Source organism: Microtus pennsylvanicus, chromosome 21 (genome assembly GCF_037038515.1).
Source record: "Microtus pennsylvanicus isolate mMicPen1 chromosome 21, mMicPen1.hap1, whole genome shotgun sequence".
Lineage (NCBI taxonomy): Eukaryota > Metazoa > Chordata > Mammalia > Rodentia > Cricetidae > Microtus > Microtus pennsylvanicus.
This window is the reverse complement of record NC_134599.1, coordinates 26490608-26517018: the sequence shown is the minus strand read 5'-3', so window position 1 is coordinate 26517018 and position 26411 is coordinate 26490608. Positions and strand designations below refer to the sequence as shown.

At 46.0% G+C, this 26411-nt stretch overlaps 1 protein-coding gene across 1 annotated transcript in view; it reads right to left on the bottom strand.

Annotated features, from left to right (window-relative positions):
* Positions 1–4128: 4128 nt before the first annotated feature.
* Vit (vitrin) overlaps positions 4129–26411 on the bottom strand; it is a 119532-nt gene continuing 97249 nt past the window's right edge. Inside the window, exons 11-14 of the mRNA XM_075955552.1 lie at positions 13497–13600; positions 9973–10199; positions 7679–8192; positions 4129–4714 (exon numbers count right to left, since the gene is read on the bottom strand). Of these exons, the coding sequence (XP_075811667.1) occupies positions 4536–4714; positions 7679–8192; positions 9973–10199; positions 13497–13600 (1024 nt within the window). The 3' untranslated portion in view covers positions 4129–4535. The remainder of the gene's footprint in view (positions 4715–7678; positions 8193–9972; positions 10200–13496; positions 13601–26411) is intronic.

Here is a 26411-nt window from a genome sequence, read left to right as displayed (position 1 = left end):
GTCTCATTCATCTTTTTAGCCTAATACTGGTCCTGTTGCCCGGCTTAGTAATGTTTGTTAAATGAAAGTTATAAAACTAAACACAAGTTGGGCAGTGGTGGCGCACGCCTTTAATCCCAGCATTTGTGAGGCAGAGGCAGGCGGGTCTCTCTGTGAGTTCAAGGCCAGCCTGGTCTACAGAGCAAGTTCCAGAATAGCCAGAGCTGTTACACAGTGAAACCCTGTCTCAAAAACCAATAAACAAGCAAAAACTAAACACAATAAAGGATGTTCAGCTTTAGGGTAATGGAAACAAAAGGAAGAACCAGGGTAGCCACGTGATAGAGTCAGTCTCATAGTGTAACATGAGGGACTTTGGTCCTAGAAACACAGTAATCGTATCATGTGGTAAAGGACCTGAGTTGCACATGAAGACAATGGAAAAAAGGAACTGGGGTAGAATTAGAGACTCCCTCTTAGCCATCCTGTTCCTAGAAGGAGCATCTGCCTCTTGTTCTACTTGTGCCGTTGTGTTGGGTACCATCATCAGATACAAAGATTTTGTTTCCTGGGTTCTGTGCCTATGGTAATGTGTGAGGGTTGTGTCCAATGGGAAGGGACCACGGGCGCCTGTGGATCAGGAGAGGGTAGATGAGGAGAGAGAACCAGAACCGTAGTCCCTCTGAGCAAGCCAGAGGAGACTCTGCAGGGGAGCTGGCATTTGGTCTGACCCTTGAAGGGCATGTATGTAAGAGCTTATGAACCCTGTGTGCGTGGGGATGCCGTGGAATAGATTGGTACCCTCCCACCTGAAGTGAGCAGGCTGGCTATTCACAGAATCAGGGAGAGTGATGGAGAAAGTGGCGTTTCGCATTGCACAGACATTTCACAGACTCTTCACGGTGTACATTGAATAGCCCCTGAGAGTATACTTGATGGAATCCTATGTCCATTTCGAGGTTTCAAGCTTACTGGAAAATGTCCAATGCAGTCACGTTGGTCATCTTTATGTCGCTGTCGATAGAAGCACAGTGGGTAAGGGTCTTCGTTTCCTAATTTCCAAGTTTCAGCCCATTATCAGCCCTCTCTCTTGTCTCTGGGCCATGGTGAGGCGGAGCATCCTGACACAAGAGTGTGATGGAGCAAAGAGACAGAAAAGGGAACAGGAACAAGACAGCCTTCAAGTCACACTGCACAATCTGCTTCCTCCAGTTAGGACCAAACAGTGACACTAAATTATAAATCCATCAGTGGAGTAACCTACTGATCAGTTTAGAGACCTGTGATCCAATCATCTTTCCTTGGTTGGATCCACGAGCTGGGGACCGAGCCTTTCACACAGGAGGCCTTCGTGGTAACTGTTCATACTCAAACCATAACAGCCCCCTAGGCTTGATTTTCCAATCCGCCTTTCCCAAGTCTATGGCCTTAGACATCGCCATGGCTTAAAGTAGTGGCTCTCAACCTGTGGGTTGTAACCCCTTTTGAGGGGGCTGTTGAGCAACCCTTTCACGGGGGTCCATATCAGATATCCTGCATCCTGGATATTTACATTATGATCCATAACAATAGCAAAATTATAGTTCTGAAGTAGCAATTATACAAATTTAGGGTTGGTTACCACAACACGAGGAATTGTATTAAAGGGTTGCAGCATTAGGAAGGTTGAAAACCAGGACCTTAAAGGAATGATCTGTGAGATCCAAATAAGAAGACTTCCCCAGCAAACGGTTGAGGCAAGTTAAGGCATGCAGCCTCGGCATTAAGCTTGGTTTACAACTGTCACGGTCAGCCATAACTACAATTCCATTTCTTAAGAGATTGTTTGTAATCTCTAGTCATGCATTCAGTGCATAACCCCATGATGGTAATTATAGATTTTAATTCATTTGTCTGTGCTTCCCACCAGACTATGAATTCCCCAAAGACTCTGGCTGAATAAATGTCTTTTTCCAAAATAATTTAATTCATGCTTCCAAGAATATTTCCTACTTATTCATTTATATATTGTAATTTAAGGGGAGGCCTTCTTGGGACTTTGGCTGGAAAAATAACATTATTTGGAAACTTCTTTTAAGGTGAAAAAAATTTCTTGGACACAGGAGGGTTGTATTTTCTATAAACTCATGCTGGCCCCTGAGACAGCAGCTGGGGAAGTTGCTTTATGAAGGGCTTGCCCTGTTCAAAAAGGGTATTTAAAAAGCCAAGAGAAACAAGAAATATCTGAACCTTGCCAGTGTGGCCAAAAGATTTTTTTTTTTCAGATCCTTGCTGTAAAGCTTTCAGCTTTAGCAAAGAAACTTTTGCCACAGGCCATCAAATTCTCAGAAGTGGGGAAATCAGGTTGAGTGGCGTTGAGACGGCATGGGTACCCAGAGAGGCTCAGTGAACATTTCTCTTCTGTCCATCAGGGGTCATTTCTGAGAGGAGAGAGGGCAGGGAAGAGGTTTTTTCTATGAAAGCACATTATGAAAGGCAAAGCTACTTCAGGAGACTGGCTGCAGAGCTTGAGGTATCTAGAGAGCGCTGTGAAATGCAGACCAGAGTGCAGGAGAAGGACAGAGTGAGGTTTCCGAACTCCCACCAAAGCGTGACTGAATGAGCCCCCCTGACCTGCCTGTCTCCATGTCTGCACAATGTTCTGGCTTGGGTCTAAATGTGTCTGGATGGCTGTTTCTAAGGGTTTCACTGCCATCCTGCTTCTGCCGCTCTGGGCCTGACTTCGGCGCCCACGGTGAAGTTGCAGCCAAGCCTCCCATGTTTGAATGTGCAAACCACTCTGTGTATACACGACCCCATTCTCCATAAGCCTCGCCCTGGGTAAGCTCGCAGAGGAACTGGCCCCTCGCTTCATTTGTCCCCGCCCCTGCCGCCCCTCGCTTCATTTGTCCCCGCCCCTGCTTCCAAGCTTCCTTTAGCTCTCTTGGCTGTTGTCTGGTGCTGTGACCGCTCTCTTCAGCCCATCCCCAGTCACCTTAGCTTTCATCACTATTTTTCTTTCCCTCTGAGTCCTGTCATTATTTCTGCTAGTTCGAACATACGCACAGACAAGTCTGAGGATATCCCGGCTTCATAGCACCTCCCCCACCTGAAATACTTTCCTCCCTCCAGCACCCACACATCACTGTGGGTGTCCTGCAGTCAGTGCCCATAAGGCTGAACCATCTCTCCATCCCACCACATATTTTCATAAAATAAAGCTTTAGTTAGTAGTCATCTTCATTTAGGACACTTCCTAATATATTTTTAAGTGCTGGGGTTAGAATCAAGCACTCTGTGCATGCTGGTCAAAGTACTCTACCACTGAGCCACACACACCCTGGTCCTCTTTGTTTATATGTTTGTTTTATATTTTGAGACAGGGTATCATTAAGTTGACCAATCAGATCTTGAACTTGTGATCCTTCTGCCCCAGCCTCTTGAGTAGCTGGGATTATAGACATGTGTTGACGGAAGTTTCTGTCCCACCTGGTCCTGTAGTCGTTCAGTCCCAAATAAACACACAGAGGCTTGTATTAATTATAAACTGTTTGGCCTACTGCTCAGACTTATTACTAACTAGCTCTTACAGCTTAAATTAACCCATAATTCTTATCTATGTTTAGTTACATGGTTCGGTACCTTTTCTCAGTAAGGCATTTTTATCTTAACTTCCCCTGTGTGTTGCTTGTGATGTCTCTGCCTTTCCACTTTCCAGAATTCTCCTAATCTGGTCGCCCCACAAGTACTTCCTGCCTGGCTACAGGCCAATCAGCATTTTATGAAACCAATACGAGTGATAAATCTTTACAGTGGACAAGAGCATTATCCGACAGCACACATGTGCTCCCTGTTCATCACTGAACATTCCTTTGCATGAACTGTATGCGTGTTTCCCAAGCCGATAGACCAGTCCTTGGCGGAGGAGACGAAGCTCAGTCAAGCTCCTCCCTCTTTGTTTTAGTGCATACCCGGCTCTAGTACTGACTTTTCTCTTTCTTTCTTTCTTTCTTTCTTTCTTTCTTTCTTTCTTTCTTTCTTTCTTTCTTTTCTTCTTTCTTTCTCTTTCTTTCTTTCTTTCTTTCTTTTCAAAAAAAGAAATAGCAGAAGATGCCCCCCACACCTAGAGATTTCTCATCCCACGATCAGAAAAAGTCCATGTCATTTTTTAAACATTTATTTAAACCACACCTACCACCTCAAGACAAAAAGAAAAAAAAGAAACGTATGGAAGATTACATAGTTCTAATGAGAAATAAAAACAAACGTCTCAGAAAAGCTCAATCCAAACCCGCCATGACAGCCGTCTTCTGGATATAAGCGGCCGTCAAATTGTGAACTCTTCAGCACACGCCCAACAGTGCAGCATTTGGACCCAACCTTGAACTCAATGGCCAGCTTTTTAACAGGCCGGCTTTGAAGCATTTAAACCACCAAATGGCAAAAAAAAATAGTTACAATGCATGTATTTCTCCCAGCCCTACCCAAGCTCTGCCCCCTTCTTATGCCCCACGAAGAGGGGCAATGCTGGCGCATAGTCCCAAGATCACTAAGACGACCAGCTGTCTGCCCTGAACTCAGTTCCGAGGCTGTGAGTTGAACTCTGTACAGATATTCTTGACGATCCTGGGGATGAATTTGTAGAGGTTGTCAAACTCATCCACGAAGAAGGAGTGGTCCCTGGCAGGGTGAGTGGCAATCACCTCCAGCTCGTCCTGCGCAGCCCATGCAACGCCTACTGCATATGTGATCACCCCTGTGGACACAAAGACGGGATGAAACAACGTCCTGGGCAAAGGGATAGCAATGAATATTTTCCTTCTGGATTCCCCAAATCAGAAATATGCCAAAGAAAACAAACGAGAGAACCCCAGTGAAGCTCTGATTTCTAGAAATAAGCTAAGTGTGACTCTTCATTCAACAAGCAATTTGAACATCACTCTATACAACAGCAACAAAAGTCATATAGCTGTTGCCTTAGGAGCTTATAGTCTTTTGACCCTGTTTGAGCATAGGGTCTTTGGCAGACATAATGAGGAAGTAAGTGGCAATGAGGTCATGCTGGAAGAGAATGTGCTCCTAATTCAATACCACTAGGTCCTTAAAAAAAGGAGGGAGAGATGGAACCCAACACAGACATTGAGCGTCAATAGATGGAGGTCAGAATGAGGAACCCACAAGACTGAGAAGAGGTAAGGACAATGCTACCCAGAGTCTCAGAGAGCATGCTCTTCCTGACGACTTGATACTGGGCATCTCAGCTACAGAATGGAGCAAAGAGAAATGACTGCTTCACTCCAGGTTTGCGCTGGTTCCCATTTTTCTTCTCTCTATTGTCTAGGATGCAAGGAGCCAGCTGTGGGTTTTACAGTGTTGTCAAGGAGCAGCCAGAACAGCTTTGCTGTTTGTGGGCCTTTGACTAAAGATAGAAAGACTTTATGCAGTCAAAACTATAGTGGCATTTCAGATGTGTTTTAATAAATAAAGTTTTCAAGAAGATCAGAGAATAAACAGCCCCACTGGTCAGCCTTATAGACCAGGAAGCAGTACACACACCTTTAATCCCAGCAGCCACAGAAACTGGGTGTTGCACGCCTTTAATTCCAGTGGTGCATGCCTTTAATCCCAGAACTAGAGAGGAATATAAAATGGTAGGAGACAGCTCTCAACCTCAGTCTCATTCTGAGATTCCAGGAGGCAGGATCACCATTTTCAGACTGAGGTCAAGGTAAAAGCCAGTGGCTGGCTGTTTTGCTTTTTTGACCTTCAGGCTGAGCCCCAATTTCTCTGAGTTTTTATTAATCGTGCTTCAAAAAAACTACACAACAGCAATAGAAGCTGGGTTTTCTAGAACCCAGGACCACTGTTTTGGGGAAAATTTCCATGAGCAACAGGGGCAGATGGTCACCCTGGCTGGACTTGGTACTCCAGGGGACATAGTACTTATTGCATTTTCATATTGAATCTCAGAGTTGGGCACTAAGACTGGAAACCCCATGTCATTAAAGCCCTTAACAGAGGTCTCTAACTCCAGTTCTGGAGTATATAGCGCCATCTTCTGGTATTCAAGGGCACTGCATGCACATGATGTACAGACACACATGCAGACAAACACATCCATTCATATAAAATAATACATAAATAAATTTATAAAAGTATATATAATATTCTAGAAGGCAACTCAATTACACATAGGCACAAAACAACAAAGCCAACCGTGGTACGGAGTTCTGTGCCCTTGCTTAGGTCTCTAGCGATTGCTAACCACTCAGTTTCCTTTGTTTTGTCTGTTAGTGTTTTGAGACAAGGTTTCACTATGCAGCCTTGACTGGCCCAGAACTTGCAATGCAGGCAAGGCTGGCCTTGACTCACAGAGATCGGTTTGCTTCTGCCTCTGGAATGCTGGGATGCGTGAGCCACCATGTCTGGCTCTTGGTTGACCTTCATTACTTGAGGCTTCCTTCAAGCCTGCTCTAATTTCACAGCATTTCTCCGAACAAGAACTTTATGTCCATGGACTGTACAGGAGATGTTTCCATGCAATTGAGATTCTTGTAAATTTTATAAAAGATTTTGTTCATCTTCCATGTTTTTAAAACCTTTTTTGGCTTTTTAAGATTTTAAATTATTTATTTATTTTTATTAGTGTGGGTATACATGGGGACACACGCGACCCAGCTCATGTATGCGCCACACCCTGAGCGTGTGGGCGAAGGAGTCAGTTCTCTCCTTCCACCTTTATGTAGGTTTGGGGGATCAAATTTATGCCCAGGCTTCCACAGTAAGTGTTTGTATCCACTGAACCTCAGGAAATTTGGCATGGAATCCTTTAAAAATATTTTGAATCAAGATTTCCCCCAAAAGACCAAGATCTGGTTAACGATCATTGCCAAAACAGTATTTTGCCTCTAGGTATGGTAACATGTCCTAATAATCCTAGCACATGGGAGGCTGAGATAGGAGGATTCTGTGTTTGAGGCCAGCCTGAATTTATATATAAATATCTCCCAGAAAAAAAAAATCAAAACAAAAATGAATAGCCACCTGCAATATTGCATTTCTTTAAAAGCATCATTATTCTGTAAAATGTACAAACATGATTTGGAGTTAATAAAGTTAGAGGTTTGTAATCTTTCAGAGAATAGAATCAAATCCCACTCTTCCACACCTCCCCCCCCCCCCGCTACTTTATGCCCCTGTGGAAGGAGTTTTAGGCCACAGGGTATAAAAGAAAGGATTACTATTTCATTGCCTGCAGGCTTTGGGTTTTCCAAGGATACTTGAACCAATAGGCTGACTCCATTTGAGTCTGTGTCCCCTTCTCAGAGATGCCTACACTGTTCTCTCCCTAACACTCTCCCCATGATCGTAAACATTAAAATAAATAAATAAATAAATAAATAAATAAATAAATAAATAAATGTTTGTGTACATCTGCATGTGAAGTGCCCATAGTGATCGAAAGAAGGTGTCAAATACCTCCAACTAGAGTTTCAGGTGGGTGTGGGCTACCATGTGGTGCTGGGAACTGAGACCGGGTCCTCTGCAAAAGCAGCAAATGCTAACCACTGGGCCTCCTCTCCAGCTCCCTGTTCACATTTCCTTAAGCCATAGACAGAGCCAATGCATAAAAAGACAGTTTCCCCCCTGTGCATCAAGGACCCTGCTCCTCTACCTCCAGAAACTCCGCTGTGCCCACGCTTATAGCAGGAGTGCTCACCCTTCAGGTAGGCAGCCATGGCCGGGATCCGCACATCATCGTAGGACCTGCCGTCAGTGATAAGGATCATTATCTTCCTCTTGTTGGGTTTGGACTTCTTGAAGAGTTGTTCGAGGGCATACTGGATGGCAGCCCCTGTGCTGGTGCCCCCGCTCCAGTACCCCACCCTCTTGATGGCACTGAGGATGTCGTTTTTGCTGTTATAGTCGTCAAACCCAAATTCCAGCCGCTGCTCGTAGGTGTACTGCACGGCCCCAATGCGCGTGTCGGTGTCTGAAATCTCAAACTCCTTGCTGAGGTTGGCCACGAACTGCAGAACAGTGCGGAAGTTGCTTGTCCCCACGCTGCTCGAGCCATCAATAACAAAGCCGATGTCGGCAGAGTTTAAACAGGTCTTGCTGCAGGCCAGGCGGTCTGTGTCACAGATCCGCTTCACCAGGGGCTGCACGGTCTTCTGAAGGCTGAGCCAGCTCTGCACGTTGAAGGTGTAGAAGCCATTTGTCCTGCACACCGCCTGGAAGGCAGAAAGGAAAGATGTCCAGGTCAGGGGTCAAGTCCTTCAGCCTGCCACCAGGCAGGTTTTACAGTCACACTTCCTGTGTTAGACTTTACAGTACACTTTAGTCCAGTTTTCTGTCTGGGTACTGCTGAGGTCAAGACTCCTCCAGTAACCTCTGGGCTCACTCCAGTCCCCTTTGCTGAGTCCCTACCTTACAGTGAGATGAGCAAACTCATAGGGAGATGTGCGTTGTTGATTTAGCTTCATATTTATGCCTCTGCTGGTTCCTCAACTCATTTGCACTGGAAATCAGCCAGAAGTGGGGTGTTTATGGGTACCAACCATCACAGGGGATGGACTAAAGAAAGCTTTTGTTCTGATACACAAACAGAGATGTTCCCAGGGCAGCCCTGCACCCCGAGGGAGGGGATTCACAGTTGCTGAGTGGCCACTTGGGTTGGTGTCACATGACACTCCTACAGTGTGGGATGATGTGGGACCCCCTCATCATGAAACAAAGGGCCAGCTGTGCAGGGACATCCTCCAGTCCCTGAGATGGGAGCATCAATTTTATCTGTCATTAAATTCCAAGCTCTGCCGGCCACAACAGCCCTGCCTCCAGGCAAATGAGTGCTTATTTGTCTGTGCCCAAGCTTGTTCCAGAAAAAGAAAAAAAAATGGAAGGGAACAGCAAATAAAGCCTGAGCGAGTTGGTTAGTATGTTCTTAGAAATGACGAGGCTTGTGTCCTGAGAGTGGGCTTCAATCCTCGAGCCTACAGACCTCTGGGGATCTGGCAGAGTCTGATGTCAGGACTACAAATGAACTGGTATTAACGACAAAATTATTTTAAGCAAGAAATAACTAAAATTTTTCCTAGAAAATATTTTCTTATTGATGTATAAAAACCGAAATGGGGTTCATGAAACTTTCCACAGCCTAGGCGCATGAATACTGGGATGGAGCCGAGGGCTGGCTCGTATGTGGAGAGGAGGAATCCCACGAGACAGCCGGTGGGAAATCATGGCAGGAGACAGTGGTGGTGCTGGCTGTGGAGGGGAAAGGTTTTGGCGGGTACACAGCGTGTATATGTGGAGGTCACAGCAGGCATGGCCAGGAAGGGAGGTTGGGGCACCATTCCAGGGCACCCCAGCAGCAATGGGTAATGGCGAAAGACTCGGAGCATGGACCCCAGACAGATGTTTCGGAGTAAACTGGGGAACCTCAAAAGGGGAATGGACCAGTGGCGCAGTATTATCTGAGGCTTGGGAGCTGGTTTAGGGCTGGAAATAGCAGAGGGTGAGAGCTGTGGTGTGGGTATCAAGGCGTAATTCTGGGATGCCAAGGCCCCGGGGCAAGTGTGGGGCCACCCAAGAGAATCACAGGAACATGACCATTTTGATCTGGGAAGCGTAGACATCCTTTGTTTTCTTTATCAGATGGATTCAGTTGTACTATGAAGCTCGCGCTTTGCATGCCTGCGTGCGTGCGTGCGTGCGTGCGCATGGGTGTGTGAAGTCTACCAGGCTCCCCGGCGCCATGAGAGGAGCAAGGGGACATTTTAAATGAGACACTGAGGATGCAGCTCTTGCCCTCTGCTCGCAAGCTTCTGAGTACGCAGTGAGAATAAGTGTTGGCTTTGAAAAGACAATTCCAGTTCCCCTGCGGGACGTCCCATTCCTTACTCATGGGTTTCATGCCCATTTGAAGGCTCTAGCAAACAGTTCTGAGGTCATCAGAGCTTTTCAGAGTGCAGAGGCTCCTGCCCTTGAGTGGGCCCCTCGGCAGTTTTGTACCTTGCTGGCAAAGTTGGGCTCCGTCACGTAGTGCTTCTCCCTTTCCGCAGCCCCCTCGACAGTGATGAAGAAGACATTGATCCCAGACTCTCTCGCAACACGCGACACCTCTTCCACTTTGTCTGTGGGCCAGCCGTCCACCATGACCACAGCCACATTGGGAGCGCTGCCCCTGTTCCCATTTGCTTTGGAAAAGAAGTTCTTGGTTACAAAGGAGATGGCACGACCTGGAAGAAAAGGAAAATTTGTGCTTGGAGTGATTGTGGTAACTACAAAAACAGGAACAGATCACAACAGTACAAAGAGGGCTAGGAGACAAGCTCATTCCCACTTCAGTTTTTTTTTCTTCTTCCTCCTATCTCTGTCTGTGTGTCTATCATCTAGCTCTATCTATCTATCTATCTATCTATCTATCTATCTATCTATCTATCTATCTATCTATCTATCTATCATCTAGCTCTATCTATCTATCATCTATCTATCTATCTATCTATCTATCTATCTATCTATCTATCTATCTATCTATCTATCATCTATCTATCTATCTATCTATCTATCTATCTATCTATCTATCTAGACAGGGTTTTTCTGAGTAGCCCTATCTGTCCTGGAACTCTCTCTGTAAACCAGGCTGGCCTCGAGCTCACAGAGATCCTCCTGTCCTGCCTCTCGAGTTCTGGGATTAAAGACATATGCCACCACCATCTGGCTGTTTCTTCTTTTTATACATTAAAAAAATCAGTTTATTTTTAGGTGTCCTGTGCAGCATCAGTCAGCTTCTTCCCAATGTTGTACAGTTTCTCCTTAGCTTCACTTTAAAACCCAGAGCTTCTAACTGTCTCCCGTTGGAAAAGAGAAGGTTTTAGGGCCTAGCAAGCAGGGGAGGCAGACTTCCATGAGGTCAAAGGGCCCCTTTTTCTGCCTTGGGGGAATAACAGTATTAGACTCTTATAGGCCCCTAAACACTCTCTGTTGTGTCTGAGAACACGGGATGGGAGGGGTCACAACTTGGAGTGACATTAGCCTCATCCGGACCTCTTACAGCCGGAGTGGGCCCAGTGCTCCAGCTGTTGTGTGGCCAGCTGTCTTCCATGGTTAGTGATGTCTTTTCTATAGTCCAAGTCCGAGGGTATAGGTTTGGCTGGCCATGGAAGGGATATACCTCTTAGCAATGGAGAGGCTGGATTCCAGCCTTAGCTGTGACAACTACCAGTCCTGTAGGTCACTCAGTGTCCTGGGGCCTAGATTTCCAGATTAACATCTGCTTCAGCTGAGCGTCACAATCGTGTGGAATGATGGAGTCTGTGGCACGCTTTTCTCACGTGCGTATTTCACCCTGGGCCAGAGCCTCGGGACATTTTCAACTAATCCAACCCACTTTTCCTGCTTTCCAGAATTTCCCTAGTTTTATCATGGAAAGCCATAGGTCCTGTGCATATTGAGACAGCCGCTCTGATTTTGAGTTAGCGTGGCTGCACATAGCATATAGCATAGCTCTCAACTTAGATCCTATGGATTGTCTGTGTGTGTGTTCCCCAAAGGGAGTCCTTGTGTATATGAATATATAAAAGGCCACAGTTGCTAGGAGATTCCCAAACAGGTTCTCATTTCAGTAACAGTCGCCTTGTTTAGACTCTAGCGTCAACACAGTTGTACTCGGTGCTCTCCTGGGTTTGCTCAGCATCCTGGCTCCCCTAGCTTAAAGTCTTACCTGTCGATTGAAAGCTACAAGTGGTTGCATCCAAAACTGCTGGAGAAATGCCTTAGACTACCCTTTGTGAACTGGCTGCAGAGACCCCGTCATAAAGGAAAAACGTGGCTTTTGAGAATCCGAGGCATAAAGTGCCCAGCAGTCCCTTCCAGCATATTAAGCAACCATAGTCAAGTGCATGAGTTGTAAGATGCCATAAGATCTCTGACTCAATCCAGTCTTAAATATGGTGGCCTAAGTGGACTAGTGCTCAACATCCATTCTCTCCACCTTGAAATGAGAGGCTGAAATCTGAAAGCTACATTACCCATAGTCCCTTGGGCCTGTACTTTGGGCTTCATCTTAGTTCCCCAAGTTGATTCTCTTGAAGGAGGTTTAGGAAATGAAAGGGAGGCAGAGGCTGTGACTTGGGGAAACTGTGGTATATTTGGCTTCTTGGTGCTGTGTTTGGTTGGCAGCTTTGATGGTGTTGAGGAGTGAGGGGGGAACTTGTGTGTGTGTGTGTGAATGGGGAGGGTAGGGCATGGCACTGGTGCTGTGAGCTGTGCATACAGCTTCCTCGTCATGGCTGCCTTCCGGTTGCAGCAGGTTCATGAAAAGTCCTTGTCGTCAGGATTTGAGAACAGCTTTCCCGACACTGGAAGAAGTAGTGGCTCCCTTACTGTCGCTTGCTCTGAACAGCACCTTGAGAAGTCATTCTCAATGCCTGAACCACACTGTGCCTCTTCAGCCCTTCCTATGGTCCTCTATGAACCAACTCCCATGGACCTCAGTCATCCCTGGATTCCCGGATGATGCAGAGGCAGACTAAGAACATATCGCTCTCTGCAAATGTCTACCACTGCGTTAGGACACCTCTGTGACATCATCAGGAATTGAGAGCCTCGCTAGGTTTTCTCATTGGAATTTTGCTTGTATTACCAATAAATTGAACACAAATATGCAGTCTCCTCTGTCATGCTTATGATGCAGAGAGCGTGGCTTTGCAGACAAGGATTCAGTGACTCAGCTAGTGTTATTTAGCATTGCACTGCTGTGAAGGGTTCTGCGCTTGCCAAATATTAATGTTCTGGTCACTAGAGAGATATGAGAGGGAGGGAACTCATTATTCAGACTTTTTATAATTCCAGGGATGCTCTGTGGATATTAGTTCTGCTTGCTGTTTTTCTCCATGCTCCGTACATTTATGCCACCATAACTGGCATCTGACTTCCCTTGGCCTTAAATGCTTGGAAGTTTCCCTAAAGTAGAACCAGCCTTCCCCGCAGCCTTCGAAGATGGTTGGTGTAAACCCCACCCCCTTGTCCAGTCTCCTCTGGGTGAACAGGTACAGTGGAACTTCTGGGGCTGCCCCATGGAGAGCTAGGCTTGAACTTCTAGGGCCACTTGCCCCTCTGAAGGTTCAGATGCCACAGAGAACTCATCTTCAGACACAGGGCTTGCGTCTCTTGGCATAGTCACCGTTACAACAACTTTGATGGGAACAAGGCCCCTGAAGGGACCTCCAGAGTGACAGACCTCGTGCTAACTGGTTGGTATTTATAGGCCAACTATGACATGGTCATTACAGCTGTCCTATTAGTCCCGAGGAATGTGGCCTCAAGCCACAGAGGCAAGGGCCACTGAGGCACCGGCGTCTGACCATCCCTGCACCCGAATCCATGGTGACACTTTTGGAAAGATGCAGAGGCTGCGTGTCACTTCTTGATGGATTATTTTTTCCCTCCTCCTCCAATATAGAATATTATAAGACAACCACATAGAAGGCGCACCATGGTAACAAGGTAGAATTACCCGAATCTGGGTCACATACCTGCATTAGAAAGGCCTCCTCTCTGGGTAATTTTCTCTATAGCTGTCTTTAGATCTTGAGAATTTGTGTGAGTTTTGAGGTTAAACTGGGTAGCGGGGTTGTCTCTAAAGAGAACAAGAGAGAAAAGTTAGCTAGAAAGTTATTCCCTTTGGAGGAAAGCAGAAATCATGGTTGATGCCTTCGTGTACAAATAAAATGGTTGCTGGGACAAGGCCTGAGGCTGTGTTCATGAAGTGTTCCTCGGCGGACAAGGACATACGGAGTCTGGGGTCCTCCACAGGGACCATAGGGACAGCAGGCGGCTTGGGACAGGAATGGAAGGTTTGAGTTATATTTCTGACTGTGCCGTGTCATAGCTGTGATATCTTTTTGTTTCTTCTCAGAGCACAGAGGAAAGTCCTCTTTCGTTTATCTCCTCAGGAATGAATTTCCTTTTCTTTTATTGATTTTCTTTGACACCATCTTACATGTATCTGGGTACCTAATGTATTCTGACCATCTGCCCTCCTCTGCCCCCTCTTATTTTCTCCCCATCCCTCTCGCCTCTACCCACGTCCCCTGTCTGATCTTTACTAGTTAATCTCCCAGATTTATGACTTTTGGTTTGGTTTTGTGATCCTTAACTAGGGCCACTGTGCGACCATTGGATTGAAATGTCTATGAGCCTGGTGGGGTCATCAGGGAGTATACAACTCAGGACAATGATTTCTCCACTCACAAAAATCTATCAATCTAGCTGTGTAGTCTTGAGGAATCAATTAACTTTTGGGCTGGGGGTTCAGCTTCCTCAGAGGTAGAAGCATCATCATAACATACCATATGCAACCCCATAACACAACAATTGCATTGCTACTGTAGTCCAGTGGGGTTCCACCATAGGGAGGTAGCAGTGAGCTCTCAGTGTTTCCGGATTGCCCAAATCCTCTGCAATAAGTGTGTCAGACGTTAGACCCTCCGTGGGTGACCAGAGACCTGCTAGCCATGCCCTGGGTGCCCCCAATGCTGAAATCAATTAGGAATAATGATGCCAGGAAGACCATTGTATCTGTCTCTTCTTGTGACTCCTACGAGTAGGTGACATGACTGAAATCTCATCAGAAGGTGAATGCAATCTCAAGGCAGCTGGAGCCGGAAGGAGCAAGGAGACGGAATTGGGACCTTTCTCTAGAGACTAACACTCAGGTGTGGCAGGGCGATGAGAAGAGGGGGTGTGGAGGAGTGCCAGAAGGGTGAGGTTTCTTCCAGGTGTGTGCGCACCCTCAGTCACAATGCAGCAAGGATGTGAGATGAAATCAGATCTGTTGCGACGCTGACACTCAACCACAGGCAGGGCAGTGCCCCAGGACAGCATCTCCCATGCAGCCACACAAGGCTGCACGCTTTGAAGGAGCCCTCGCTTGGCTCAAGGATGCTGTTGTCTTGAAACTCTTAGTTTTTGAACAGGGGAGCCCGTACTTACAGAACTGGTGCGGGCTGTGGGGCCAAGTCTTAAAGAGGTGGGGAATCTTTTAAAAAAGACTTTCCATGGGGGCTAGAGAGATGGCTCAGCGATTAAGAGCACTGTCTACTCTTCCAGAGGTCCTGAGTTCAATCCCCAGCAACCACAAACTGGCTCACAGCCATCTGTAATGAGATCTGGTGCCCTCATCTGGCCTGCAAGCATACTTGTAGGCAGAACACTGTATACATAATAAACAAACAAACAAAAAGTTTTTCCACAAACAACAAAAGCCCAGCACTGAGCAGCTGCTTGGGTAAAGTGCGTGGAAGTGCGTTCTTAGCTTGTCCTTGAAACCCCAGTGTGGCCCACAGGGAATAAGCCATTAGGACTTCAGACTGGTAGAGGCATCCTCTCCTTTCTTCCTATCCTTTTACCTTTCCTATTCCCAGCCTTCCTCCACGGCTCAGGCCAATCTCAGCTATGCCCAGAAAGTGTGCTTATCTAAGTGGCTGGTGACAGCAGCCTGAAGGGCCCTTTGCCTTCACAGTCGTCCAGGAAGGGCTGTTTTCGCCTCCAGCCACTGACCTCAAGCCCTGTACTTATTCACAAAACCCCCGTGTCCCCATTCCTCATGTCCCAGTGGTTCTGCTGGCCTTAACTTTATTCTTGGTTCTATTATGAAATTCTATTAGCTGTGGCGGTGCCAGCAGTAGCATCTGCCAGAGGGCTCTTTCTTCTGTTCTAACTCGGCCTTGAAGACTGTGCTGGTCAAAAAATCCTCAGGGGCTCTGGATGTAGAGTAAGGAATGTGCTTAGCAGGTACAAGACCCGAGGTTCAAGCCACAGCATCAAAGTTAGCTCATGCCTGGTTAGCATGTATCAGCTCGTGCCTGGTTAGCATGTTTCAGCTCGTGCCTGGGTAGCATGTGTCAGCTCGTGCCTGGTTAGCATGTGTTAGCTCATGACTGGTTAGCATGTGTCAGCTCATGCCTGGTTAACATGTGTTAGCTCGTGCCTGGGTAGCTCGTGCCTGGGTAACATGTGTTAGCTCATGCCTGGGTAGCATGCGTCAGCTCGTGCCTGGTTAGCATGTGTTAGCTTATACCTGGTTAGCATGTGTCAGCTTATACCTTGTTAGCATGTGTCAGCGCATGCCTGGTTAGCATGTGTTAGGCTCTGGGTTCAATCCCCAGCATTAAGAATGAATGGAGATGCATGAATGAAGAATGAATGAATGAATGAACGAATTAGTGAGTGAATCAAGCTCCTTGCTGTGATTTGGATATTGTTTTGAGTTCACATGTTGGGAGTTTAGTCCCCGGGAGTGGAAGTGGTAAGAGAGCTGAGGTCACTAGGGGAGCAGCACTGGGAAGGGATGGTGGTGACAATGGTGGGGGCCTTGAGCGCCTGTGAGTCATGGCAAGCATGAGGCTGAACTGCTCTCTGGCATGCTGACTGGCAATGTGATGCCCCACTGGCATGTACTGTTGCAGCCTCCCAAGAGATCTAGCAGACCTGAGTTGATGCTGGTGTCCTGCCCTTGAACCCCAGAACTGTGAAATCTTTTTCTCAAAGATGAGCTGTGTTATCAGGCTAAGAAAAATACCAAATGCTACACCCAGTCAGACCCATCTCCTACCTGTCTCCTGTCTATTTCCATCCTTTTTGTTTTTTTGGGTTATTTTTTTAGGGGGGGGTCTCTGTGTAACAGCCCTAGGTGTCCTGGAACTAGCTCTTGTAGACCAGGCTGGCCTTGGACTCACAGAGATCTGCTTGCCTCTGCCTCCCAAATTCTGGGATTAAAGGAGTGCGCCACCACTGCCTGGCTCCTTTCCATCCTTTCTACTCTCAGCTTTGGCCTTTGATCTTTTTACTGAATGACTAAGATTCTGTTTGGATCTGGACCGTCTTTCAAAGGTTCCCATGTTGAGATTGACTCTCATTCACGGTGTTGATGTGGGATTTTCCTCTGTACACTGTGAATATGATTGGTTAATTCATAAAGAAAACTGCCTTGGCCTGTTGATAGGGCAGAACTTAGCTAGGCAAGGAAAACTAAACTGAATGCTGGGAGAAAGAAGGAGGAGTTATGTTGAAGGAGCTGCGGGTTGCATTCCGCTACCCAGCTCCCGCCACCGGCTAGCTTTACCCGAAATAACAACACACAAATTGTATTCTTTTAAACATTGCTTGGCCCATTATATCTAGCCTCTTCTGGGCTAACTCTCGCACCTGGACTAGCCCATTTCTAATAATGTGTGTAGCACCCCAAGGTGCGCTTACCGGGAAGATTCTAGCCTACGTCCATCCTGGGTCAGAGCTTCATCGCATCTGCCCCAGAGAGGAGAGCTATCGAGTCTGAGCTGCTTACTTTCTCTTCCTCCCAGCATTCTATTCTGTTTACTCTGCCTACTTAATTTTCTCCTATCAGGGCCAAGGCAGTTTCTTTATTTAACCAATGACCTTCCTCCATCAGAGTTAGGGAGAAGCTACGTAGCCCTGCTGGAGACAGATGCCCAAAATTTTACCCGGCAAGCCACAGCTATGTGGCAATACACAGATTAATAAAAATGAGTTAAATTAAGATGTAAGAGTTAGCCAATAAGAAGCAGAGCTAATGGGCCAAGCAGTATATATTTATATACATATATATTTAAATAATACAGTTTCTGTGTGATTATTTTGGTTCTGAGCAACCAGGACGAACAAGCAGTTCCCCCCACCCCCCAACATGGTGTTATGAGGAGGTGGTGAAAACATGAGGGGGGAGGAGCTAGGCTACTGGGGGCGTGCCTTTGAAGCAAGCGTGACACTAGAATGTCATACTAAAGTAGCTAAAAATGTGGAACGTTTTCTCATGGGTCTGTGATGTGACTTAAATTTCTTGGACTTTTGGTCTTACAGCAATGCAGGAGCCTGTTGTTTTTCTCCTCTGTGGTGGAGACACACTGCTATACAGTACTAGGGCAGCTCTAATTGTTGACTTGGTACAAGCTAGGACAACTTGGAAAGAGAATTTCGGTGAAGGACTGTCTAGATCATCTTGGCTATGAGCATGCTTTTTTGGGATTATTTTGGCTGCTTTAATTGGTGAGAGAAGGCACAGCCTAAAAGTGGACGGCACCATTCCCTGATTTGGAGCACCGGACCGTGTAAGAGTAGGGAAGGTTAGCTGAGTAGGAGGCGTTCATTCATCTATTCTCTCTCCCTGAATTCTCTCCTTGACTTCTCCTCAATATTGTGCTAAACCCACCCTCCACCTGCCGGCATTCCGTCATACATATACACATCATACGCAAATGCATCTTCAGAGGCATGTGGTCCAGCCAGTCATACACTTGATAAAAGGTGCTTTTCGTTTTATTTAATGCCATTTCTTTAAAAATATTGGCTCGTTAACTAGACTGTGGAATCCTGAAGAGGAGAAACTCTATTACATACATTTGTTATCTTAGTGGATTAAAAGGCTGGACTGGGGACCTCTGAAACCCTTCCCAACGGCTGAATCAATGATAATTATGATTATGGGCAAAGACATGGAACTCGTCCATGAAGGGTTTCCCAGAAAAATGTAATCAAATCACTTAGATAAAACTTACATGAATAATATTTTCCAATGGCACAGGGCAGACAAGTTTAGTACATGGTAAACAAAAATATGCTTACGAAATTTCATTCTGAGTGCATTATGGGAAGGGGTGTGTTGTTAACCTGCAAGCGATGGCTACTCTTAGGACAGTGCATGGGAGGTTGTGGCTGTGTTTATTCTTTTCCAGGGTGCATGGGTTGTCTGCCTGACACGGTCACCCGGTTATTCTTCAGGCAGGGCTACTAGGGTTTCGATGCTGCTTTTCTGGAGTAGTTAATGTGTTGGGGGCATGGTCTTCAGAGTGATGGAGTTGACATGGCAGATTCTTCGAGATAGGTAGGTGGCCGACTCGACCCTAGCAGAGGGTAACTAAGCGATGGGAGAAACATCTTTGGAAGGAATTAACGTGGGCCTTTAGGGACTGGATCAGTTCCCACAAGAATGGGTTGTTACGAGGATCCTGACACCTCCCCATAGTTCTTCGAAATTGGTCCCATTTGTACATATGCCCTCCTGCTGCGGGAAATCCTTCATCCAGTAGCCTTTAAATTACCCTCCCTCTTGGGCTTGGCCTCTTATATTATAAATGCTGATGTAAAGTGTGAGCTCTCTCTTCTGGCTGCTGGATTCGATTGCTGTTCTCCGTTCCAGCAGAGGACTGTGATCTGTGAGTCTATCCCTAAATAAATAGCCCTCTAGTATACTCAGTTCTGAGCTAGCGTGAGATTTCTTTTTTTTTTTTTTTTTTTTTTGATTTTCGAGACAGGGTTTCTCTGTAGCTTGCTTTTGGTTCCTGTCCTGGAACTAGCTCTTGTAGCCCAGGCTGGCCTTGAGCTCACAGAGATCTGCCCGCCTCTGCCTCCCGAGTGCTGGGATTAAAGGCGTGCACCACCACCACCCGGCCGTGAGATTTCTTTTTAGCATCCATCATCACCATCCTTTCTGCAACTCCTGCCCTGGGTTAACACCCTCCATGAGCTCCACATTGAAGTTAGGCAAAAGCTAGTGATACATTCAAACCCCTGGAAATGTGAGCTAAATAAAATTATCTTCCTTATAAGTTAACAACCATCAGGTACTTTGTTATAGAAACAGAAAACAGGAGCAGACAGAATTCATTTAAATTAAATTTTAAAAGATTATGCCCGCCGGGCGATGGTGGCTCACACCTTTAATCCCAGCACTCGGGAGGCAGAGGCAGGCGAATCTCTGTGAGTTCGAGACCAGCCTGGTCTACAGAGCTAGTTCCAGGACAGGCTCCAAAGCCACAGAGAAACTCTGTCTCGAAAAACCAAAAAAAAAAAAAAAATAAAAAAAATAAAATAAAATAAAAGATTATGCCCCTAATAGTTTTGTGTAGGCAATCTTTGAATTTTTAATTTTATTCCAAGTTCTCGTCAAATGAAGCCACATTTTCTGTCTCAGCAGATTAGAGATTTACTTTGAAAATGAGAGAAAAGTAATAAAGTTTGTACCTTAAGGGCAAAACATGTAATCATTCTACATTTGGAAGAAGAACTAGGCTCAATGCAAAGTGAATGATTCAGAACTAGCAAGATAGCTGTACACAGAAGGGGTTAATCTGCACGCCTGCAAATGGCTCCTGGGAGAGGGTTTTGGGAGCAAGAACACCCGTCCGAGGTGAGAAGAGGTGGTTTCTGAAGGATTTGGGTCGGGGCAGATGAGATTGGTATAACAAAATGTCCACATCTCCTTGGTGCTAAAACTCACTAGGGGCTTTTGTTAAACCATGTTGGTTACTTGATATCTTCCAGAAGAAAATCAAACATTGGCCTGGGAGTTTCTAAAATAAAGAATCTATTGATTCCTTCTCAGGGAGATTTAGGAAGCCCTGGAGTTTGGAGGACTTCTGCTAATGTCCTAACCCTACTGTTCTGTTGGTGTCCCAGAGTCTACTGGTCTACCTCCCGATACTTTCAACAAGTGGATGAACCTCTCAAAATAATGTTATGCCAGTAGAGAAATATTAGTTAATCACAGTTCCTCCAGCAAGAATCTTTGAAAATGGTTTTCTCTAATCAGGCAGTGTTTGAAGTTTACTATAAAATAATCTATATTTAGCCATTTAATTTTCATTGTGGGTTGAAATGGACATGGTGTGAACTTGGCCACTGAAATGAAGCATGCCTATGAGATCAGGAAGAGGTGCTAGGGAACATGCTGGTGGCTGCAGGGGACGTGACAGACTTTCCCCTTGAGGGCTCATATTGAAAATGATTCTGGCTCCAGCCTCTCAACAGCTCTGAGCTTCACGGGAGCAGCTACTGTCAGCCTGACTGGAAGAGACCTAGGCCAACCTGCTGAGGGACTTGGTGCAAAAACCTTACATGTGGTCACTGGTCTTTTAATTTCCTAGCAGAAGAAAAGGGGAAATAGGGTCTTCCAGAATTGAGCTTTTAGATGAGTTTTTATGTAATTAATAGCAGTATTTCCCCGAGAGTAGCAAATAGACCTGTCTCAAGCACTTTCTGCTGGAGAAAATGGGACATTCCAACTAATGACCCCAGAGTCCCTACAGAGGCAACCGGCACGCCAGATGTTAATCTGTAACCACACTGGGGGGCTTTCTCGGTGAGAGGTGGGATGTTGAGGCAGCTAAAGCAAGCTCTTGTCACATTGAGTCATGTTAAAAATGCAGATTTGCTGTTGGAAAACCAGCATAAGGTCTGAGGTCATGCATTACCTCATTGGTAACCTTCCTAATGCTGTGACCCTTTCCTCTGGTTTATCATGTGGTGGTGGCCCTCAACTGTAAAACTATTTTGTTTCTACTTCATAGCTGTAATTTTGCTACTGTTATGAGTTGTAGTGCAAATATCTGATGTGTGACCCACAGGCTGAGAACTGTCCTATGATGCCGTGGCTCACTCTTCACGTAGCAGCGTCTTAGTGAATGATTTAAAATTCCAGATGATCCTCAATGAGGTCTCCAGAGGCACGGAAGGGAGGAGAATAGATAAGTCTACATAACGGGAACTGTAGATATGTCTCAGCGGTTGAGAGTGTGTACTGATCTTGCAGAGGTCTTAAGTTCGGTTCCAGTGTCCATCAGCAGCTCATCACCATCTGTAACTCCAGCTCCATGAGGATCTGACCCCCTCCGCTGCCCTCCATGGATAACTGTCCTCACCCCCCCCCACATAAACACACATGCACACACACAGTTAGAAATAAAGCTAAGTCTTCAAAGGAAGAAATCTAGAAAGGGAAGAGCAAGTCTATGGTACGGAGCTCCACAGCCCTGTCTAGGTCACCAAGAAGGAGGCATGAGAGTCAGTAGCATGAGCCGCACATGAGGGCAACATAGGCCCGTGGGAATAGTCACGCCTTCTCTCTCCAGTTGTATGAAGAACGACTGAGAAGCTGGGGGATCCATGGTTCCATATGCAGAAAGTGATGTCACTGAACTGATGTCTAATTTGGGCGTCAGGAGTTTTAAGGACTCCCTAAGTGGTTCTGATGTGCACACCAAGATGGCTGTCTGCTTTCAGGAGGGAGGGTGATCTCAGAGGATCCCCCACAAGCCCAGCCAATGTGAGATAGGACTTCACGGGTAATCACTGGCAAAGCCAAGTGAGTTTGTTTTGTATGTACCTCAAGAGAACCACACAGGAAGGTGTATTAGGATTAGCTAAAGGAACAGAATTGATTGGATGAATGTATATTATATATACTATAGTATATATACTATATAATCATATTATATCATATATCACATAAACTATATTGTAAACTAAATATAGTATATATACTAAACCATATTTTTTTTTCAAGACAGAGTTTCTCAGTCTGGAACTCACTCTGTAGACCAAGCTGGCTTTAAACTTATAGAGAACCACCTGCCTCTGCCTCCTGAGTGCTACGATTGAAGGCCTGTGCCACCACTGCCCAGCCACTATATATATATATATATATATATATATATATATATATATATATATACTATATAAATAGATATAGAGTATATGTATATACTATATAAGAGCCAGTCTAATAAATCCCCTTTTAATATATATAATATAAAATATATGAAAATAACATACAAGATACATGCTATAAAGTATATAATATATGCTATACAGTATTCAATTATAAATCATATACAATTATGTTATAGATAATTATCATATACTATTATTATACACCACAACACATGATATAATAATACATATACAATATACTAAACACAATATATTGCATATACTATATATTATATATCATGTGCCATACATTATATATCATGTCTTGCACACACACATAGATGTATGTATGGGGATTTATTAGACTGGCTCCTAGGAGGTGGCTCAGGTAGTCCGCAATGGCTGTCTCTAAACCACATTAGGACTACTGAAACACTCAGCCTCTTGGACCCAACAAATATCAGAGTCTCAGTCTTTCCATCTTCAGACAGCCTCCTCTGTCTTCAAAGCTGCAATAGGCATCTCTGTTTTTCTAGTCCGTGTCCTTTTGGTGGACAATAGCTGGGAAAAGCTTCTGGCTTTCACAGACTTGTTATTAGACAGGCCAGCAAGGTGACCATCTCTGATCATGTCAGCGGGGTCCTTTTGGTTCACACACTTCAGACATTTGCATGTGGACAGCTGTAAGGACCTTTATTCTGCTACACATGCAATGCCGTCTTCACTTCCTCCCTGCACTCTGACTGTCCACACATAGGTGGCGCCACTGATCCACAGACAGCTCCTGCTTGCCTACCGCTTCACTGTCTGTGACTGGGCATCTCCAAGGCTGCAAGATGATACAGGAGGTGTAGCCCAAGTCACACCCCATCAAAGAGGTAGCTGCTGTAAACCTCAGGGCAAAGGCACATTTATTTTTAAATGAAGAAAACTAGCATTTTGCTGTATTCCAAAGCCATTTTTTTTTCTATTTTGAGGCACTAGTGTTGGCAATGAAGTCCAAGAGAACATGCATATTTCCTTTCCATTTACGGGACTGAAATGAACAATTATCAGAAGGCTAGGGATCGGGTAGCTCCCTGTGGATGTAGACTGAGCTACAAAGCAGGCTTCCTGCTGTTTGCAGTCACCCTGCCTGTTGGATGTCATCTATAGCAATTAGCTCTGACTGGGCTTTCCTCGGTTCGTGCCCCCCTTGGAATTAAGTTCAATCACATTCCCGCCAAGTTGTATAATTTTAATTTTAGAATACACGTGCAAGTCAGAGCCTTGACCTTTGACCTCGGGTTCCAGCACTGAGTCTCTGCCCTTGGGCTGGTGGGAAGCATCAATCATGAATAGTTTCCCCGGTGGATGAGCAAGTCTCCCTTTGAAGTCTATCTTGTTTGACATTTGGGGGATTATCCCGTCTGATATTTGCCCTCTTCCCATGGTTGCGCATTTAGTGGGTGTTCTTAGGAAAGTCGTGCGGGATGTCTGAGTCTGCACCAAATGCCACCTGACCTCGTGGAGGCTTGGGAGGATGACTGTGGGAGGAATTGTCATGGTTGCTGACAGGATGTCACAGTCGTGGGTTGTGAACTCTGCAGGCAGAGAACAGGGGAGAGAGAACATGCCAGTGCTGTGGAGGGCCAGACCTTCTGTCAGGCGGGACCACAGGAAAGAAGGCGGCCAGTGCGAGGTGAAACATTGAAGAAGCAGATCCAAGAGGAGAATGGACAGAGAGAGAGAGAGAGAGAGAGAGAGAGAGAGAGAGAGAGAGAGACAGAGAGAGACAGAGACAGAGAGACAGAGAGATTGGAGGAGGGGGAGGGATGGAAGGAAAGGATTGGAGGGAAGGAGGGAGGGAGGGAGGGAGGGAGAGAGAGTGAGAGGAGGGAGAGGGAGGGAGAGAGCGAGCAAAAGCAGTTACACATCAGTTTTGTGAGCACACCACAACACTTCGCTAGGGCTACCCGTGGCTCTTGGTGCCCAAGGAAACTTTCAGTTAGGACTCCCTGAGGAATCAAATACATTGCGTTCCCCAGATTTATACATCCAGGGCTTTTACTTCTTACTTCCCCCTTACTACTTGGCATAAGTCTTTGAAGTTCTTAATTTAATTTTTGCAGAGTCTAAATCTAAAAGTCTGAATTCTGAGCCTGCTGTCCTGAGGAACTCCTCCAAGGGAGCTGCGTGGAGCGGCGAGAGTGGACACGGAGGTGGGAGCATGAGAGGTGGAGACATTTAGTCACTGGGTTTCCTCAGGTTCCTCTTAACCTCCACCCCTTCCTCTGCAGTTGTTCTTGACAGGGTAGGCATTTCTTAGGAAAAGCCTGGAGATTTCACGACACTATAGCAAGGCAAAATCAGGAGCCTTTAGGCTTCCTGATTCCAAGATAAAAGGATGATTTTAGCTGTGTGTGAGCGGAGAACGGGGCAGTTAGTTTTACCGGAAGGATCCATAGTAAAACACATGGCAAATGTCTGGGTGTGCCTTGTCAGGGGGTGTTCCCAGAGAATATCGGTATGTGGGTATGAACTGACTTAGGGAGACCCAGCCAGGGTGTGTTATGGGTTGGGCAGGATGAGGTTGGGATGGAATGGAAAAGCAGAGAAAGGGGTGGCAGGATTTCTGGATATTTAGTAAAGATGCTCACTGTGCATCCTAGGATTTGGTCCCTAGGACCAAGCTGGAAGAGTCGAGGACCAACTCTTGCAAGTTGTCTTTTGGCTTCCACCCACGTGCCGCGGCATGTGTTTGCCTGCATCTTCTTTCTCTCTTTCACACACGTAAATAACAAATAAATAAAGTCTTCAAGCAGAAGGGGCTGGAGTCTACTCTTTCATGAGGTGCATTTTTCTGCTGTTGCTATTGTCTGTGGATGCCAGCGTCTTCCGTGTTTGCCTATGGACTCGAACCAGCAGCTCTCTGGGAGGCATTCAAACATTTGGCCTCAGATGGAGTCTCTATCGTTGGTTTCTCTGGCTCTCAGCTGCTGCTTCTTGATGGGAGTAGTAACCAACTTCTTTGGCTCTTCAGCGTGCCGACAGCTTCTGTGGGACTATCTAGGCTCTAATTGTGTAAGCCAATCAAATAAACCAAGTCAGACAATCCTATTTCCTGCTGGTTCCGTTCCTCTGGAGACCCCTGACTCACACAGAAGGCAATTGGACCTGGTGAGAATCCCCAGGCTGTGAGGGGAATCAGATTCCCCACCGGACAAGCTTTTCCTTTTTCAAAGTCACAGCCCAGTCTGTCCAGTCTCTTAGCCACTCCCCTTTTTCGGTCTGCACTAACGCTACTTAGTGATGAAGAATTGAAGAGAGATGGGAGGTGGGATCATTGTGCACCTGCAATCAAGAGCAATTTCAGCTGGATAACGTGACCCCCTTCAACCCTGTCAGGACGCCCTCCATTTGGTTGCTCTCAGTCCACAGCGGCTGTCCAGCCCTGGCAGCCCTTCATTTCATCATGGATCACAGCTAATAGGGTCTCGGGACTGCAAGCAAGAAGCAGCAGGCCAGCCCAGCGCTCATTTATTGGCTATCTTCTGAGGCAGCCGTTGAATTATACAATGCTAGGGCTGGCGGAGCCCTAATAAATCATCCGCTGACCCCATATTTTACAGGTGTCGGCATTTACACGGAGAGGTTAAGTGCTTGCGTAAGGTCCCCCAGTGAGGCTAAGGTCAGAACTCAGGTCCCCGCCAGCCAGTTCACCAGGCGCTCCTCCACACCCTGCTACGGGCAAGGCGAAGATGACAGATTGGCTTATATGGGCATTAAAATGGAAAGATAGACACACATTTGCCCTAAATGCTTTAAATTAAACAATAAGCACCCCAGACGGAGAAAAGGCAGGCACCAGGCAGTGTTTAGAGAGTGAAATTGAAAAGCAAGGATGCAAACGCTTTCTTCCAAATGATTGTGTTCGGGAAAACACAGGAGAATGTTGCAGGAGG